The following is a 15,353-nucleotide window of genomic DNA, read 5'->3' as shown; positions in this document are numbered from 1 at the left end:
TATAACTGGTCTCACAAGCAGATTCAAGTGTTCCATTATTATCTTGTGAAATATAAAGCAAGTGGAAACAATTTCTCATTTACCTACCACTGACTAATGCATTAAACGTAGATCACATATCCACCAGGGCTGAGTTTTTCCTTTAATCTATCTAGCAAGTTAAATGATAGCCAAAGGTTGCTTCTGATAAGAGAGACACATTTACCTCTCCTATTTAGCTACAATGATACAAATATTTTATGACAAACATCATTTTCATCATTCATCAGCTCATCTCTGCTCCTTTTTTAAGGGAGTCATAAATGTGTCTACTTGAAATCACACACTGCAAGTTCCAGGACATTCAAGCAACCTTTCAGGTCTTCGCTCCAGCTGTTGGTCAGTTTTCACCAGCTGCTTCTCTTCACCTGGCCCTGACGTCCTTTCCACGAAGCTCAGTCCAGCCGAGAAGCCAGCACCCAGAGGAAATTCGTGCACGTGCTGACCAGTGCGTGAAACAGTTCCCAAGCTGTTTCCCAGGTTTTGTCCTTGGGGATGGCAGTGATAACAAGAAATGGGGCCAGGAATGTCTCAGGCTTCTGTGTTTGTCCTGATAAATTTGTTGATCGACGGTAAGGTGCAATGGGGTAAAGCCATACGGTGTCCACATAGCATTTTCGCATTGCCGATTTGACCCTCATTCCACCTTTTTAAACTTCAGGGTGAACAAAACCGTAAAATGCTACGCTCCCACCTTGTTTTAACCACCGACCTCTATTTGGTTCCATCTAAATCTTCCATGTGAGGCTTTATAAGTTAGGAGCAAAAAAAAAAAAAATTCTTTATTTACAAATAAGCGATTTCTATGGGAAAAATATTTCTGTACTCAGGAACACATTCCTGGTTTAAATAAGCTCCTTGTGCAGATGGGTTTTACAGCCTGTCTCAACTAAGCTGGAAATACTTAAAGCAAGTATTTTTTTTTTTTAATTTTAGGAACTCCTCTTGACTAAGCTTTCCAAGATCATCACAAATAAGTGATGGAAGCAAAATGACTTAAAGAACAACCTACGCCCCGATGACATTGACTGTGAGGACCAATAGATCAATTATATATGGGAAGTTGGGTTTTGTTTTATTATTTATTTATTTATTTGTTTGTTTTTTAAGGTAATCTCTATGCCCAACGTGGGGCTTTGAATTCACGACCCTGAGATAGAGAGTTGCATGCTCTACAGACTGAGCCAGCCAGGCACCCCCCACCTCCCCCACACACAAAGCTGGTCTTTAAACAGAGAACAGTATTTCTCCAGAGACACCAGCCAGGATGAAACTTTAAATGCCATGTGTGGTTCACCCACCAGAGCTGGCTTTGCAACACTTGTTCCAACAGAGCTCTCGATTCCGCACACGGTCTATGACCTTCAAGTGCAGACAGCACACACCTCTGGCTGTTCTGCAGAGCACTTTGGTCCAGGGGCTGTTGGGTAAGGGAGTGAGTGGTTTTCCATTACTTACAACCCACGTTGATATTAAACATAAACATAATCCAGATAAGCTTTCATTTTCTCAGCCTACAGGATAGGACAGGATTAAAACCAAAGTGCATTAAGGGAAGACCCAATGATTTTGAACAAATAACATAAAAGTGATTGCGCAGTTTGGACCCACCTAATTTTGTGTCTGACTATAAAAGAATCCTTGTGAAGAAAATAAGATTTGAAGGAAACTGAATGTCTATGGAGAAAAGTGTATCTAAATACAGTCAATACTAAGGTAATGAAACAATAGTCAACTTAATGATAAGTAACCCAGTAGACGGTTTAAGTTTTAAATCCACGAAAATACAGATTGTTATTTTTATGTTTTACACAGTAACTAGTCTTAAGCAGTGTGAAGCACATTCTTGGGAAAACAATCACACCATCTGAGGAACTTGCTGACACTAATTCTGAATTAGTCATTTCTGTATTTGCATTTGAATAGGTTTTCACATATCAGTTTAGTTATCAACACAAAAATTTACCTTCTTTAAAGTGGAATTCCCAGCATTTCCAGAGTACTCAGAAGTCAGATTCTTTTCCTCCCCAAGATCAGCTTGGACAGAATTAAAATGGTCTTTTTCTTTGATCTCACTAGAATATGAGAAAGCCACCTGATATAGAACAGTAATTATTTTCCTACAAAATTCATTTGTAGGCAAATGCTTGGAAAATTAACGTGAATGCCCCGACTCGGGCTGCTCTTCTCTCCCGGAGGCCGGGCAGATCCTACGCTGGCTTGATCTGGGGTCTCCCACACACTACGGAAAGCCCTGCGGCTTTCCCTCTGGGTGGAAATGACTTTGTTCAAGACTGTGAAAGCCCACATCCAAGAAATGCAAGTCACCAGGGTGGCCCTGAATTAATACAGTTTCTTGGGGAGCTTTTAAATGATAGTGTTCTGAGGACGAAACCAGAAGCCACCTGTAATTATTTCTTTACTTTGGAGATGAAGTAGAACAGAATCTGCCTGATCCATGTGGTCACCTAAACCTCCCTCACACTGGACTTCTGCGTGTAAGCCTGGAGAAAACACTGACATGACAAGGCCAGGATACAAAGAATGTGAGAAGTAAAAGAAGTCCAAGTACCAGGCGGGGGAATTAAACTTGCCTCCTATCAAAAAAGTATGCCTTGAAGATAAAAAACGTTCTGGTGATGGTAACACAACAGTGTAAATGTCTTTAATATCACTGAACTGTACATTTAAAGAGGATTAAAATGGTAAATTTTATGTTATGTACATTTTGCCACAATAAGAAAGTCTCATACTGGTATTCATCCAACCCCTCGGTATGGACACATAATGGTCAAAATTTAAGAGAGAAATGTATTCTAAAATCAGAAAGAGACGGGTGTGCCTAGGTGGCTCAGTTGGTTAAGCTTCCAACTCTTGATCTCAGCTGGATCCACAATCCTCAGTTTGAGCCCTGCATTGGGCTTAAATTTTTAAACAATCAGAAAGGACAAGGACATATGTTTGCATTTTTGCTATAATTTTCTCATCATTTAAAACATATAAGGTTAGAAAGACATTAAATGTTGGCATCACACAGGAAATTCACCTCCAAGTTACTGTTGGCCTTTAAAAGTGGTGCAAAATTTATATACACTTCCTTCCAATTAGTTTGTTATTCGTTACACAACTGAATTAAAAGCAAAACAAGACCAAAAACACCCAGTACCTCCTCCCTTAAAATCTTGTTTGGATGGCTTCCCAGAACATAGCAACTATTTAGAGATCTTAATTTTTTACTTTCCTTGTAACAAAATGTCCTTTTTTTCACAATTTGGTCTCACTCCACCCTGCCCTGCCTCCCCCCAACACAAGGTTATGGATAAACATAATTGATTAATAGGTCACAGAGCTATAGGCTGCCCATGCCTGGGAAAAGCTCTTCCTCTCAATCCTGGGCTGATGTGGAAATCATTACATCGGGTAAGGAGATGCAAGGTGAGTGGTAATTTACAAATGCCATGTAGGTGCCTGGACAGCCCGACTGGAAGCGTAAGTCTAGATCAGACCGTCCACGAATATCACAGTAGCCTGCTGCAGTCTGTCATCGCGTCTGCTTGTGAACACAAAGGGTGGAGTTCATTTTTTCTTGGTCCCAGTAATAGATCATGGGGATAACTTTCGACAGGGTCAATGAAATGACAGGAGTTATGCAAAATCATAGACGCTTCCAAGCAGGAATGCACTATAAAGATCAATGAAGAACTCCTTTTTCAAAAAAAGAAAAGAACTCCCGTTTCGTGGGGCTATCAAGGTAACACAAAGCCCCTTGGTCTGAGCTGACTGCTTTCCAACTCTTCAACCAGAAAACGAAATGACAGCAGGTAGAGGACAACGTACCATTGGACGTACTGATTATCCTCAGTACCAAAGAATCAGGATGTTATTTTTATATACCACAGCATTTAATGTCCCTTATTTTACTTATAGTGGAAACAGTATGAAAATGGGAGAAAACGTTAGCATAAAAAATGTTAAGTAAATCACTCTTAGAATGGATTTGTCCCTTTGAAGCAGTATATCACTGGCCAAGGTTTTAAAAGTTATTTTGTACTTACTGAAATTCAAAACAGACCAGCAAAGTACCTTCAAAATAAAGATTAACAAAATAAACTAGAAAAGTATTTCCAAAATAAAGATGACCAAAAATTAGTTACCTTGAGTACGTTAGTTGTCAATTGTTGTTCTAACACATTACCAGAAACCTAGTGACTTAAACCACACAAATGCATTATCTTACAGTTCTGTAGGCTAGCAATCTGACACGGATTGCCCTGGGCTAAAATCTGGAGGCTCTAGGGAAGACTCTGTTTTCTTGCCTTTTCAGCTTTCAGAGGCCACCCCTATTCCTTCGGTCATGGTTCCCTCCTCCATCTTCAAAGCCAGAAATGTTGTGTCTCTCTCCGTTCTGGATTTTACATTTCCCTTTGGCCCTGACATTCTTCCAATTCCCTCGTCCCCTTTTAAGGACCCTGGGGATTATACTGGGCCCACCTGGAGAACCCAGAATAACCTCCCTATTTCCAGGTCAGATTAGTACCTTAATTCCACCTGCAACATTATTCTTCTTTGCCATTTAACCCAACATATTCACGGGTTCTGGAGATTATGACATAGACATGGTAGGGGTTAGGGTGGCGTGATTCTAGCTACCACACATTAAATACACATGTAAATAAATACACCACAGTTCAATGTTTTGTAACAGTTCAATAATTGTCATTCAATTGCCTTCATCTACAGAATTAATCTCTTTTATCCATATAAAACAAATCGGACCAGCCAGATGCAACAGTAACAAAAAAATGTAAAGCAGTATAAAACAAACTGTACAACATTACAAAGTAGTGATTATTTGTGTGTATGTGTTCATATATGTATATATAAAACTATACAATGTATACACGTGTATATGTGTGTACACCCACACACACAATTTTACAGTTAATCAAGTGGTTCTAGAAAAATCAATATACCATAAAGATTCCAGGGAAGGTAATGCTTCTAAAATAAGGCCACGCTTATGAAGATCCAGAATCAGTCAAAGACAAGGTTCCTAACGAGAACATTGAGGTTAGAGACAAAGTCTTTCCTGGTTAGTCCTTTTCCCCTTTTCCTCTCGATTTTTTCCTGGTGTTGTACTGCCCAAATTTACTGTCCTTGTGCCCTGAAATGCCTGCTGCATGTGAAATGGCCAGAGCCCATATGAACAAGGTCAAACCACCAACCCACAAATATATTAGTGAGGCTGGTTTGGAGGAAACTGCTGGAAAACGAAGGATATCCGTGCACCCCTGCGTCCAGTGCACCTGCCCCTCCAGAGAAGAAGGTCCTGAGCCTTTCAATGGCTGTGATGCTAGCTTTGGTTTTCCAGCTGGACCTTCCTTGAAAGTAGGACCACTGCCATTGGCGAGAGCTGGTACCCGGTCCACACTGGACTCAAAAGACGGGAACGTGGTAGTGGCGGTCATTCTCCGTCAGCAGGGAGATCTCTGGCCACTCCCTGGGCAGCAAGTCTGGGTAGCAGACCTCGAAGTCTCTGGAGTTAAACTTGAACAGTCTGAACACTTTGATCTTTATTTCAAGGGAGTACCCAAGAATAAACATATCGATCTGGAGAAGAGATGAAAAAGAGGTCACAAACACACATTTCCAACTCCCTGTCCCCCACCAGCAGAGGGAGCGTGTTCTCCTGCAGCTTAGGGAGTAATGTGCTTATTTACAGACCCACACATGAACCATTGAGGGGCCACAGACACGAACAAATGCCCATGACGTGGAAGGCAGGGGAAGGCAGAGGAACATCTTTGTAGACTAGCATGAAAAAATTACAGGGAAAGGCTGTTTGGGGGGGAAAAAAACTAATAAAAAATAAAGGAATGCTCAGAATAAAAAAATCACACTGTTTTCCAACTAGTTTTATATCCATTTTTTATAAAAATGCAGGTAATTTTGTGCACTGCCTAAGACAGCAAAGCACAACAAAACCTCTTTACCATGGGGATAAAAAAGCATTCTCTGGATTTAAAAAAATTTTTTAGGATTTTATTCATTTATTTATTTGACAGAGAGAGAGCATGCATGAGCAGGGAGAGAAGAGCAGAGAGAGAAGCACAGGGAGAGAAGGAGAAGCAGACTCCGTGCTAATATGGAGCCTGATGCGGGGCTCGATTTCACAACCCTGAGATCATGACCTGAGCCGGTATCAAGAGTTGGCCGCTTAACTGAATGAGCTACCCAGGCATCCCCGGATTTAAAATTTTTCAGTAATTTTTTTTAAGTTAAAGTTCATTTATTGTTTTTAGTCATCTCTACACCCAATCTCTCACGACCCTGAGATCAAGAGTTGCATGCTCTTCCAACTGAGCCTGCCAGGTGCCCCTAAAATTTTTCAATAATGTCTATTTATCTTTAGTAAGTAACCAAGTGCTTTCCCAAACTTCATCTCATTTTTCCAACAGGACTTCCTCCTGGTTCAACTCTGTTGTGAGAGAACCTACCACCATCTGAGAGGCAGAGTGAAAGGTTAGAAAAGCTTCTCACACTGGGGCCCCCTGGCCACAGGGCTGGGCAGACACACAGCAAACAGCACGGAGCAGTGAGGTTTCTTGCTCTTCTTTTCCTTCTTTTTAAGGATTTAAGATAAAACCCTCTTTGCAGTGGGTTTTATCACCGCTGAAAGTAAACTCCAAACACCTGTGTGTTCAAGGACTGTCAGTATCATCCTGAATCAAACACACAGGATTCTTCTGCCCCCATTACCTGCTCTAGTCCACATGTGTCGCCCACAGAATTCAGGTGGTTCATCATGAAGCTTAAAGGGTCAGATGATGTTTCCCGGGAAAACAGGAGTTGAAAAAGACTGGGAATGACCTTGTTAGTCTTCATTTGTTCATAAACTTCAGTGACTTGATATAGCATGATAAACTTTAAAGCTTCATACAGTTTATATTCCAGAAGAACATCAGAAAAAAGGATGTTGCACATACTTCCTCTCTTGTGATAATCTTTAATTCCACTAAATTCAGTCCACTAAAAATACAGATGTAAAAGGGAAATTAACAGGGGAAAGGTGAATTCCTACACCATGGCATAATTTTTCAAAGTACTTAAAAAATAAACCAAAGATTAATAGAGGGGAACTTAAACTTTTCATTTTATAGCTTTTGACCCTGATTTTTTTAACCACAAGTATGTATTACTTTTACAATCACAAACTAGTTAAAATGAAACATTTTTCAAAAAAGCACCACCAACTAGGTAAAATGCCACGCAAGTTAGTTTCCTAAGACATCTTAAGATAGTTGGGTCACACAGAAGATAATCCAGAGACAAACAGTACTAACTAGCATTCCTTCATACTAACTCACCAAGCACAGATTAAAGCACTCCACATGTATTAACTCACTGAATCCTCACAATGACTATTTACATATCAGTTTTACATGAGACTATGGCAGAAATGTTATGGTATTTACCATGGAGGATCCATTTCAACAATCCAAAATCTGCGTCTATTAAAAGGCAGGAAAAACTCTTAGTTCAAATTATAGCATCTGTGCTGTGCCCAAGTTATTAATAGGGCACATCCCAGAAGTGCATTTCTGAGTGCGCTGTGTGCACCTTGCACCCCATCTTTTGAGGGGAAACAGGTACGTGATTGTTAAGGTTTCCCAGAGAGCCCACAAAGGTCTCCTTAACCCATATTGGACCTAATTGTCTGTACGACATTGCTCGTTCATTACTTGGAAGGTGAACAAAGAATAGGAAAGCCAATTGTCAGTTCCTAGAAGAGATGCTCCTGGCCACGTGTCCTCCTTATGTGGCATCAAGTGACATGCCTGACAGAGAAGAGTCGCTACATCTGGGGTGTGCGCTTTCATTCTTAGTCTTTTGTTCTCCCAAACACTCACCTGTGTTTTCAATAATTCCACACATTTACGTAATTTTCCAAACACATTGGAACCTGTATACTTCTCAGGACCAAAACTGTATTGCTGGATCCAATTACAACCTTGTGAAAAGAGCAGTTTTTCAGGAAGCTTGAAAAGGAAGTAGATGCCAACCATGATTAGTACCTCAACATTTATGACACACAATTTAGAGTACGTCATCACGGTGCATGATCTTATCTCACTTAGCAATCTCTGTTTAAAAACATGATAACAACAGTTAAATAAAAGCATATAGTTCCTTTCAGATTTGTGGATTAAGTGATTTGGATCGGATTTTTAATTTACTATTTTACAACTGACGAAAACCTACATGAAGATTATGTCTATGGAAACAATCTTTCTGCATAAAACACTTCCCAAACTGCCTGGGTATATCCCTTTAGAAATTATTTTTACCCAAACAATGTTAGAATACCATAGTACGTCAGGGAGCACACAAGCTTTAGAATGAGGCACTCTGGGGTCCAACCCTCACTCTGTCACTTACCAGCTGAGAGGCTGCTCAACCAGTGCAGATTATTTACCCTCTTAGCCTCATCTGCCACCATAAATCAAGGACAATATTACCCATTCTACAGGACCCTTGTTGGGATTTAGTAAGATTACAGAATACTTAAGCCTCTGATCCAGTGAAGAGATCTAATCCATTTTCCTGCCCCGCTGAGCTTGGGGAGCCCAGAGGCTTGGTTGTATTCTCTGTCCTCAGCAAGTAGCAGCAGACCTAGCACACCTCACACACTTGACAAGTACTTGCTAGATAAGATGAAACTAATAAAAACAAGTGTAATTTAAAAAATGGTAAGGAAGTAGACCATGTATAGCTATATATATACATATACTTTATATTTCCTTGCTCCTCCATCCTTAAATATACATCCTAGATTAAATATCCTACATTCAAAATAAAAATTCAGGTTGTTCATCAAGAATGTTCTGCCTTAAAAAAAAAAAAGAAGAAAGAGAAAAAGAATGTACTACCTTACACTCTTAAAATGGAAAAAAAAAAAAAAGGCACAGACTGGGAGAAAATATTTGCAAATTACTATCTGATAAAGCACTTGTACTTGGAATATATAAAGAACTCTCAAAATTCAGTCAATAATAAAATAAAACAAAAAATAATAATTTAAAAATAAACAAATAAATAAAAATGGGCAAAAGACTTGAACAGACACTTCTCTAAGAAGATAACATGGATGGCAAATAAACACATGGAAAGACACTCATCCTTCCACACTAGGGGAATGCCAACTAAAAGCAGAGTGATACCAGGGCACATCTATCAAAATAGCTACAAATAACCCCAAATCAATCCTGGTTAGAATGTGGAACAACTGGAACTCTTATACATTACTGGTACAAATGCAAAATGGCGGAGCCACACTGGAAAACAGATGACAGGTTCTTATGAACTTAGACCTACACCTACCACATGACCCAACAATCTCATTCCCAGGCATTTGCCCAAAAGGACAAAATCCTGTATGGAAATATTTATAACAGCTTTATTCGTACTTGTCAAAAACTGGAAATAATCCAGATGTCCTTCAAGTGATGAACGGATAAACAAACTGCGTCATACTCACGTCAAGGAAGACCACTCAACAATAAAAAGGAATGAACTACAAATTCACAGAACATGGATGAATGGCAATGCATTTTGCTAAATGAAAGAAGTCAGATTCAAAAGGCTACACACTGGATAGTTCCATGATTGGACATTCTGGAAAAGGCAAAACGATAGGGACGTAAGACCTATCAATGGTGACCCGGGGCTAGGAGTGAGAGAGGGTTGGCTATAAAGGAATAGGGGGGATCTCTGGAGCACTCTATGTGTTTGTCAAAACTCGAGTAAGTGTAGAGTAAAAAAGTGAATTTTAGTAGACCACCTTGCCTATGAAGGACAGATGCCCTTCTTGAGAAAAGATGGTGACATTAAAAACAAACAAGACTGAGTAGGATGGCCTCTCTGAGACGGACGGGGTATGTAGGGCCTTTGAAGGCTCCTTCCATCTCAGAGCCGCCCACGGAAGACCCAGCCATCTGCACTGCAATGCTTGTCGACGCGTTGTTCCCCCACGTTTCCAGTGTGTGGACGTACCTTAACAATGTCTTTCTCTTTCATCCAGGATGGAAAGGAGAGGCCCTGGCTGAATATCTGGAACAGCACTGACCTCAGAGCATCATAGTTATCTCTCTTTACTAGTCGGACACATTTAATGTGATGCCGCCAAAATAGCTCTTCGTAAGCCTGTCCGCACAAAAAGAAGAATTTGGTTTTCAACTCCTCTGGATGAGAGAATAAGCAAAATGAATTCACTGCACTGCCACTGAGGTGTGACTCCCAAATAAAGTGGACAACAAAAATGAAAACAATTCTAAATTATGAATGCGACCACAAGTCATTTTAAAGTGACTTCAGTGTGTAGTGAGTCCAAGTCCTGCTCTTTCATTTGATAAATTCCTGGAAGCTCAGGGCCAGGGAATGTCATTTAGGGAAGAAGATGGTATAACTTGACCACAGTGGGGAAAAAAAAATACTATATACATTTAAGACCATGCTAAAAAGTACTTGCAACAAAACTTTCTCGCTGCTGACAAGGTTGGATAGCACTGCTGGAAATATTTACCAAGACTGGTCCAATGGGCAATTCTAAAAATCCTCAAAATCTTTTACATCCAGGTGCCTAATCCCTCCAAGGACAGAAGTCTCCCCTGCATGTGGAGATGGGCCATAGGCCTGGCAGGAGGAGCTGAAAAGAGTGCCCCTCAAATTTCCTGAAATTACAGCCCCATTTACGTCCTCGTCCAGGTCCTCAAAGGCCCTCGCTCTATCTAGGTGACAGCCCAAAGCCAGTGTGTGGCAGCTGCTTGGCTCTATCATGAGAGCCACAATTGTTCCTCATGGCACATCTGGTGTTAGCGGATCTCTGGGCTTCGTAAAGCAGAGTGCAACGTTTGCTTCCTGATTTTCACACATGCATTCTGTACCATCCATGACCTGTATCAGCAGACTCACCTTCCTCATCAGCTTGGCACGTGGTGTCTCTCCTTTCCACTCTCTCGCACAGTAACTGAGCAGATCAACCTCCGCCTCCACGCTGAGGTTCCCTGGACCAAATCAAATAGAAAAGGTAGTTAATTTTCCCTTTCCTCACCCTTCTTGAACCCTCTCTGCACCTTAGAAATAACATATGAAAATATTTACTTTTGAATTTTCTCTGCAGATATCCAATCCACCTAAAAGATAAAGGGAACAATGATATAAAAAATATACTTTGAACAGCAAGGGTCTCTTCGTGAAACTGGAAGCTGATCTGACCACCTACCATTTCAGCCAGTGCCCGAAATTGCAGTGCATCCTCCTGAAGTAGCAGAGGGCGGCCACCAGACATGAAGCTGCCAACATCACTGACCCCTTTGCTATTCTCCACACAGTACCTAAAGCTTGGCTGGTGACTAGCATCCAGGAGTGAGCTTGGTCACTTCCTACAAGAAATTAATAATTAAAAAAAAGGCACATCACAATTACACAAGTCTGCTTTGTTTAAGGGGGAAAAATATATTGGCTAATTTTACCTGCAAAGTGTCTATCATTGATGACATAAATAGTTTTTATTTTTTAAAAGATTTTATTTATTTATTTGTCAGAGGGAGAGAGTGAGAGAGCACAAGCAGAGGGAGAAGCAGGCTCTCCGCGGAACGAGGAGCCCGATGCAGGACTCGATCCCAGGACCCTGGGATCGTGACCAGGGCCGAAGGCAGACGCTTAACTGGCTGAGCCACCCAGGAGCCCCTGATTACATAAACAGTTTTTAAAGCATTCAGAAATTCAATCTGAAAGTTAAAGAAACCCCCGGTTCTCCTATAATCAACGTTCTACGTAAGAATATCTTTGTTCCACAGAATTTACCAGCAATAACCATAAAGAGTATCGGTTTCAGAATCCCTGGGACCTGTTCAAAACCTGCCTCTACTACCCTGGCTGTGTGACCGTGGGAAACCTGACTGCTCTCCTCTGAATGGTCTTGACTGTAATATTGGGAAAAACGCGGACCTCACTGGGGCAAGATGGAATGAGATGATTTCAGAACCAGCACGGTGCGTGCGTGCACTGTGCTGTGTATCTGCGGAAGCCGAGAATGGTTCCAGGAATTCTGCTCGGCACCAGGGGGCCTCCAGTAATGCCACCACCAGGCGCTTCTGCCCACTTGGACATTCTTAGATCATTATGAGCCATAGCAGACAGCATCACCTTCACACACACAATGAGTGACCCAAACAGCAGGCTGGACACCCCTCAGAAGAGCAGTGAGGCGGGGACAGGTGCGCTGCGTATGGCATACATTCCCATTCCTGATGTGACCAGGGAGAACGAACGGGCCAGAGAGCTCCAACTGCACACTTACAGTATTTTACTATGTGCAGCAGATTCCCAATCGTATTATGCTTGAGCATGTAAAACGCTGAAGTACAAATGAGGAAGAGAACTTTTGAATAGTGGCCAAATCTCCCGGGGTTCATTGTGAAATCATTCCCTCCCTGGCACAAGGTTTAGTAAAATTCCAGTGGTTGATTGCAGTAAAAGCCTCAGCAATTCAGGATCTGCAATTGTAGCATTTTTTTTTTAAGTTGGCTCCACACCCAACGTGGGGCTTGAACTCACGACCCCAAGATCGAGTCACGTGCTCCACCACCTAAGCCAGCCAGGCGCCCCAATTTCAGCATTTTTGACTATATGGATATTTGATATACATTTAAACTCTCATAAGGAAAGAATTTACCAGCAAATAAAGTTAACCAAAAAAGAAAAAAAGAAATAAAGTTACCAGTAAATAAGAATAGACACACTTACAACGACTTAAAAGGGCATTTTCAAAAACAGGTACTCATCTGTTTAGAACAATTCATTAGCTGTTCATTACATATTTAGCCCTGCCTAGCTACTTAGTAAAACTTTTTGGGAGCTGTTTAAAAATGTAAAGCTACACTGCCTTTACATCTATAATTTAGATTTTTATTAATTCAGAGTGATTTCCCAACTGTGACAATTCTGACCTATGCAAATACTTTTAGTAAATCCTTAAACTCAGCAAGAACTAGAATTTTGTCTAGGTGATACATAATTTCTTTTCATGTATTTATAAACATTTTCTAGAAAAATGGAATATTACACATGATTTTACAGTTTGCTGTTTCTCTTCATACAAAGTAGACATCTTTTCATATCACTACATATAGATCTACATTCTTCTTTTTAAAGAACGCATAATATTTCAGTATAAAGACAGACCATCACATATGTACGTAGTGATAAACCATTTGGATTGTTTTCCATTTCTCACTCTTACAAACATTGCCGAGACAGACATTATCCTCCAACGGTCCCTGTGGGCTCAGGGTAGCTTTTAGGATAATTTCAAAACAGGAAACTCTGGATCAAGGGGTGTGTACATTTTTAGTTTTGACAGCTATGGCCAAAGTGCCTTCCAGAACAAACCATCAATTAACCCCCCCATCACATGTCCCAGCACCTGCGTTTTCCCTCCACCCCGATCCTGGGTCCTGGTTGTGATTTCTCTCTATCGTCTGCATTTCTGTAGGAACACATTCACATTTCTTCTTCCAGGAAGAGACTTGTAGAGCATCTGCCCATTTCCCACTGGCTGGTGCTCATTTTTGTGTGGACTTGGAGGGCTTGAAGTCACTGAGGTGGGGTCTGGCTGCTGCCTCCTCCATGGGGCACCCTGCTCTCATTTGTCCCAGACTCTAACCAACCCCTGGCATCCTTTGAGTTCCTGGCAGGCCCCTTGGGGCACTTGATTTGAGACCCCCTAAACCAGCACCTTCTCCTGAGCATGAGCCTCTCTGGCAGCTGCCTGGGGCCTCCAAGGGGTCCTCTACAGATTATGGCTCATCTGACACCCCACCCCACATGTACAACACACTTCCCTGGCCCTACTGCCTTTACCCTGAAATTAAACCCCGCCTCCAACCCAAGAAGGGGAGATAGGATCAACTTATCAGAAAACAAACAAACACATGAGGGCTCAGTATGCCTCTCGCGTGCAAACCTGGAATACAAGCTTACACTCCTGGCCTCCCTCTACCTAACTGGTACAGTTTTTGGTCAAGTGGCTTAACCCAACAAGGGCCCGGGAGCATAATCATGGGGGCTGGTGTGGGCACCAGGGAGCAACCTGGGGGCGGGACCCCAGAAGTCCCACAGCAGCAGCTGCAGCTCATAGACAACCCTGAGGGGTTCATACAAGATACGATGACATTACGAGAAGTGGGGTTTCTTCATCTAAGGAGAGGAAGTGCAGTGCTTTAGTAGGAAAGTGTATGGCTTCATTGGTGGCTAAAACAGCTACAGTTTGAGTGTGGCTATCTGCCAGAGCCATGCTATATGCTTCATAGGAATTCATTCCCTCATGCACCTGAAGACGTTCCTCCACCCAGGGCCCCAACCCAGCCCTGCTCATGCCCTGGTGACTTCACCTCCCTAAGCTTCTGTTTCTCAGCCTGGGGATGGCAACATTGCCTGGCACCCACGGAGTGCTGACCGCACGCCAGTTCCCACGGAGTAACATGGGGGATGGAGCAGGTTCTGCCTCGGGAGCCGTTGGGGGGGGGGTGGAAATGTTAGGGAAGCGCTGAGCATGCCATCTGGCAAACCCTGAGTCTCCAAGTCCATGTTCATTATTATTTTTATTGCTATTAGTCCAACCACCCTTCTTTTGCAGATGAGGAAGCCGCACAGGAGAGAAAGATTGAAACGTAAGCGGTAAAGCTGAGATTCAAAGCCAGGGCAATGTGGAGCCCGAGCGGCAGGCCCAATCCCTTGGCTCTCCTACCTATGAAGTATGCCCTTGAGTCAATCTTCAAATCGGCTTTGCTACAGCAAGTGGAATTAAGACTCTTAAAAAACAGACTTAAAATCCATCTCCCCGCCTCCCCCCACGTGTCACTAACTGGATTATATATAACTCAAAAAAACAGCCATAGACGAGAACACCACAAATGAGGTGCCTTGCGGAAAACTCATCATCGCGTCTTGGATGATCTCATGAGTCAAATCTCATTTCCCCAAATACAGCAGAGAGGGGATAAAATTTCCCATGTCAGGACCTTCACTGGGTCCCCCATCCGCCAGTCCACCAGGGAGGATTCAGCAGTGACCCGCCCAGCCTCCCCTCCCCTGTCGCTGGGGCGATGCTGACCCCGGCAACCAGCGGGAAAAGATATACAAAGAGGGTCGAGGACAAGGACAAGCAACATGGGAGTGGCGGGGGGGGGGGGTGGGGGGCCGGGTTTGGCAATGAAGCCTCTCCTGCCAGAATTATGGATTTGGTCCTCACC

General features: G+C 42.2%; 1 protein-coding gene across 4 annotated transcripts in view; it reads right to left on the bottom strand.

The window, feature by feature from the left end:
• Positions 1–2,995: 2,995 nt before the first annotated feature.
• Positions 2,996–15,353, bottom strand: part of OTULINL (OTU deubiquitinase with linear linkage specificity like) — a 28,238-nt gene continuing 15,880 nt past the window's right edge. For 3 of the 4 annotated variants that reach the window (XM_081825918.1, XM_081825916.1, XM_081825917.1), the window contains exons 2-8: positions 11,321–11,480; positions 11,200–11,231; positions 11,011–11,102; positions 10,093–10,242; positions 7,950–8,078; positions 6,799–7,068; positions 2,996–5,649 (exon numbers count right to left, since the gene is read on the bottom strand). In XM_081825918.1, the coding sequence (XP_081682044.1) occupies positions 5,476–5,649; positions 6,799–7,068; positions 7,950–8,078; positions 10,093–10,242; positions 11,011–11,102; positions 11,200–11,231; positions 11,321–11,480 (1,007 nt within the window). In that variant the 3' untranslated portion in view covers positions 2,996–5,475. The remainder of the gene's footprint in view (positions 5,650–6,798; positions 7,069–7,949; positions 8,079–10,092; positions 10,243–11,010; positions 11,103–11,199; positions 11,232–11,320; positions 11,481–15,353) is intronic. The other variant, XM_081825919.1, reaches the window with a different exon arrangement.

This window comes from Leptonychotes weddellii, chromosome 7 (genome assembly GCF_054177405.1).
Source record: "Leptonychotes weddellii isolate Sample4059 chromosome 7, ASM5417740v2, whole genome shotgun sequence".
NCBI lineage: Eukaryota > Metazoa > Chordata > Mammalia > Carnivora > Phocidae > Leptonychotes > Leptonychotes weddellii.
This window is presented reverse-complemented; position numbering and strand designations above follow the sequence as displayed.